Here is a 4,941-nt window from a genome sequence, read left to right on the forward strand (position 1 = left end):
AATTTATTTAGTATAATATAAATATATAAAGTAAAATATATATTAAATAATATAAAAACTATATAAATATACTAGTTAATAATAAAATAATATTAAAACCTAGTACTATAAAAAATAATAGTAATTAAATAGTTTATAAGGTATATATATAGTAGCTATAATTCGTGACTTTAATACTGTGGTATTGCCCTTCCTAACTTACCTGGCCCTAACCTACTGCGCTGGACTGCACCTGACTATATAGTTCATTGTCAAATTGCAATGCAATCCCCGGTTTCACAGCACGCTTATTATTAAATCGGAGGCGGCTTTAGGGTGCTGCAGTACAGAGTTCAGCTCCAGGAAGTAATCCATTGCAAACTAAGTACCTTTTCCAGCTCTGACCTCCATGTATCGCCTTTGGTTCGTGCCACGGCCCAGTTGCAATACTGCTCAAGTCTCTGCGCTATGTCACCTGGAATAACAACGGAGTTGTCGTCTGAGATCACCTTGCCACCAGAACCATGCCCGCATTGTGTCTTGCATGGACAGCTATCACAGGCATCCTCTGCCTTCGTCTTTCGACTTGCGACTACGGAGGTAACGGGCTGCGAAAATATCTGGTACGCTAGGCGAATTTTATCACACGATAGTTGAATATATCGGTAACGCCATGCGGAAAGAGGCCTTTTTAAGCTGTGCAATACGCTAGTGCTTTGTATTAGATGACAAGGCGGCATACCCGGTCTTTGGGCCCAATAGTGAAGGGTCTTTGGAAGTTGAGGATGAGGTACTGATACAATTTGGCCGAAACTTGGGAACTGAGGATGCTCACCACAACGCCCGCTTAACCCAGCTACTCAAAGACTACATGGAAAGGACTTGAGCACTTGGTATCAGGGAAGTGTTCAATTGCTAAGAGCGCTATGGACAGACACCAGAATGGGAGGCACATTATCAGTCCACATGGCTAACTTTAGCGCCAGCTCTCACAACCCCCTGCGTGATCCAGCTACTTGCTGTCACAGGGGTAGGTTTGCATCTAAGGAGTAAAATTTCTACATTGGTTCTCCGCATCGTATGAAGTTATCGAGCTGACAGGGAGCCAATAGGTTCATGGGGACCTGTGATTTTACGGATTACACGGGTCCCGGCGAGGAGCCCAAATAGACTAGCGAACCCAGATTGTTAGATTTCACGATGCGCCACTTGAATCACTACCCGGGTTAGGTCCTTTATCGAGGTCAAAAATTGATGATTGTATTCATTGATATTCTGTGCCCCATTATTAATAACCGATCCCGTACAGGCGCTCATACATGAGCGCGCGGACGCCCATTTATCCTTGGGCGCCTGGGCGTACGGTGGGATATTAGTACTCCAACTGCAAGAGGGCCAGCCCCGCAATCCAGACACACACACACATCAATGACCCTAACGCGTATGCAGCGGTCTGTAGATTGAGGACAGTGATGGGACTTACCCCATGTCCAGTTGCCTTCTTTGCTGCCTAGAGCTTTGTGATGGTTCTTGATAAAAAAAAACCACCGCTTCTAGGGGCAGGACGAATTAGTCGCAGACCAAAGCCGGAGGAACGTTATATAGTAGTTATAACGTAACGTAGCTGCACAAATACAGCCTCCTCTAGACGTGGCGGTGTCTTGGCGTTCGCGAACTTTATACGCCGACCATAGCCCGTCTCGGGCGGCCTGGGCGGTTTCAATGTTAAGGTTTTTTGAAACTTTTCGGTGGGTCAATAGCAGAATTAAACCAATAGGAAGTGGCAAAGCGGTGGCGTCCTAAGGCGTTGGCGTCTGTATCAATTCGAGGTGGCACACATTACATTACATTGCCTGGACGAGTTTGGGCATTGCGGCGCTGCTGGGGGCTGGGTGGCGCATTAATCCGATGGCAGGATAATTTGCAGCTGGATTCGAGAAAGCTTCATCGCACTCCATTATCGAGCGGCATCGAGACATACTCCCTGCCGTCGAACGGTTTGTGCATAAAATACTATGACATGCAGTCCAAAATTGAATGCTAATTCTGTGCTACTCTTCCTCGTAATTTCATCCACCGTTGAAGGTCTCTTTTGGTTGACAAACTTCAAGCGAAGCAGCGGTATGGAGAACGCTAACTGTGGCTTTAAAGGCAACTCTGACATGTACGGCCTGGGCATCCGGCTCGGCATCTACATGCAGTGGCTCTCTTCCATCTTGTTGAATGCAATTCTCAAAGACCCAAGTAAGGAAAGAGGCCCCATGAACGCTGCTCTCGTTTACAACGTTACGCTTCTGGTTGTCATTTTCCTGCTCCTAGGACCGGAAACATACGCTATCGAATTCCTACCGATCTTTCTCTTCATCATCAACGGATATCTCACTGCTTTTGGCTTCACTTTCTCTCCCACTCAGATACGAGACACGCGGGAGAAGAGCATGTTTATGTGCATGAGAATCCAAGCAATATTGAACCAAGTCATCATGCCTATGGCCCTCCTATACTACTCCTGGTTCTGGATCTGGGGCTTTAACCACTCGTTTGCAGAGACTCCGTGTGGAAGTTCGATGTTCCTCATGGCCCACCTCGAAGATAGCGGCGTGTTGGCAGCTCGAGTGGTGTACGGAATCATCTCCGTGTTCTTTGGAATTTATACAGGTCTCATTCTGTTTGTGTACCTCGTTTTCTTTCCAGACTTACTTTTGGAATCGGTACTCGTGTCGCTTGTGGGAAGTTCCATTGCAGCCCGTCACCTACGTCAAAATCCGCTTGCAAAGCTCCTTACTATCTACAAGACGCTCATGAGGGCTCCGAGATCAGTTACATTCGGATTCACGGGGCTTGTATATAATCCAGACGACGAAGCAGAAAGGCATGAACCCTTCCACAAGACAGTCAGGATAGGCATGACGGAGCAATTACTAAATGCTGTGAGCCCTCAGAGAAAAATCACGAAGACGAATGAGCATTCCCCCGAGCCAAGATAGGATTCCTCGATCTCCGGTTGTATGCTTCATTTCCTTCACCTCTATTTACAGCGTACTGGCAATAGAACTTACCCTCTATTGGAATAACGTTAGCGAGATTTACACATTGGGCAACACAGGGCAACTCATTCCCTTCATCATTGGGATTCTGGGGCTGTGTCAGTGTGCAACAAGCATCGTGCAGGATATATCGGTATGCCAAAATGGCCGCAAGTGTTAGCTTGACTGACTAGTCCACTGCTAAGAATTTCATTCCAGGAAAACGGCGTATCCATTCCGGCTTCGCAAACAGATGGCGCTCGAACAGTCGAAGAAATAGAACTAGGGCAGTCCACAATTGTACCGACATCTGAGCCGCAGCAAGAGCCCAACTCAAGGGACCTCAATACGTCAGGTAATTTCATGTACGAGCTAGAAGGCTTCGCCCCGTTGGCGTTAAGCGTACAGTGCACTGTCATGTAGAGATGTTCAGAGCAAGCCCCTGAAAACGACGATAGATGTTGGCTTATGACCCGAGTTGAGTAAAGGTTTGGATACACGTGGCCACTTGTCAGAAATACAGTGGCACTACAGTATCACGGAGAAAGTTGTATATTGAATAGTTGATTAATCTCTTCCTTCATCTTCCGATTCTTGGTCTTTCCTTCGGTCGTTTAATATACCAAGAGTTCCTTTTGTCCAGCCTTTACCCCTACAAATACACTCCATAGCAACTGCAGTAGAGTTGGATTGCTAACCCTGGAAGACGCATAAAAACAAGGGGTAAGGTTGGAAAACGCGACAGGGCTTAGAGTTGGAAATTAGCAAGCCTACTTTGTGATGCAGCAAAGCCAATAGAATAACACAGAAATTGAAAGTCATTCAGCCGCACCGCGCGGCGCGAACGTATGCGCTTTGAATGAGAAAAAGAAGGTGGAGAAAGATGTGATAAAACAGTCGTTTGCGGACGAAGGTTAGACAATTAAGATAGAGACTGATCACACTTCAGATCTCAAATTAACACTCACTTGAGTGGAAACCACAACTCTTTAATAATAGATTTTATCGAGCCTTTTGTCTTCTTAAAGAGGTATTAAGTCGTTGTCTGCCAGAAATGCGGCTACGTTGTGGTATCGCAGGATATGCCGACACACCTGGGGGTGCGACATCGAGACACTAAGATAGGACTCATACGAGAACGTCACAAAATAGTAGCTGCTATTGCCAAAATTCCTCACATAACAGGATCAGGCTGGTCTGAGAGAATTTCTGCTCCCGCCGCCTACAGTTAACTATATTCCACACGTATTACGGCCGCAAACGGATAGACTAAAGTGTAGGTAATACCCATCGCGAGGCAGCTGCAAAAGATTCAGGCACATTGCAAATGTCAGGGCTGGCGGAACGAGCGCGGCGCTAGTCGACCAGACCTCAAGCGCAAGAAGTATCTTGTGGAAACACCCAACGAGGGACCTGAAGGTCCTGAACTGCCATGGGAAGAAAATGTAGCCACATTGGCGACGGCGCATGCCACATTCGCTTTGACTGTTTCTCTAGGAACGCTCACCTGCACTGTCACTGCATACTGTATACTTTATTGTGAATAGTATGCAACTAGTATAGTCATGAACAGACTTCTCAACAAGCAGTCAGTTATCAATCAGTACTGATTACTGATTGATACTGATATGGTATCAGTAAAATACTACGTCACCCCTTACATTTTAGAGCGCTAGTGCAAGGGGTAGAATTATCCAAAGGCTAAGAGTCCGCGGGCTAAGTAATTCCTATAGCTATTATATTATTTGTATAACTACTAGGGCTTTTTTTTAAAGGAAATACTTCTTATACTTATTATAAGTAAAATTATATAGAATTATATAGGCTTATAGTTTATCTTATAAGTATTTTGCTTAAAAACTTATTATTTTCTTAGCTTTTAATCCTTTATTTTTATTTTTATACTATTTAAAAAAAACTTATAAAATAAGTAATT

At 45.0% G+C, this 4,941-nt stretch overlaps 1 protein-coding gene across 1 annotated transcript; it reads left to right on the forward strand.

The window, feature by feature from the left end:
• Positions 1-2,102: 2,102 nt before the first annotated feature.
• Positions 2,103-3,428, forward strand: MAA_11825 (Beta-ketoacyl synthase; the record flags this gene model as incomplete). The annotated part of the gene is made up of 2 exons (XM_011413276.1): positions 2,103-2,909; positions 3,225-3,428. 2 exons carry the CDS (start codon positions 2,103-2,105, stop codon positions 3,426-3,428), a joined length of 1,011 nt encoding a protein of 336 aa, XP_011411578.1.
• Positions 3,429-4,941: the final 1,513 nt, after the last annotated feature.

Source organism: Metarhizium robertsii, assembly GCF_000187425.2.
Source record: "Metarhizium robertsii ARSEF 23 chromosome Unknown MAA_Scf_50, whole genome shotgun sequence".
Classification (NCBI taxonomy): Eukaryota; Fungi; Ascomycota; class Sordariomycetes; order Hypocreales; family Clavicipitaceae; genus Metarhizium; species Metarhizium robertsii.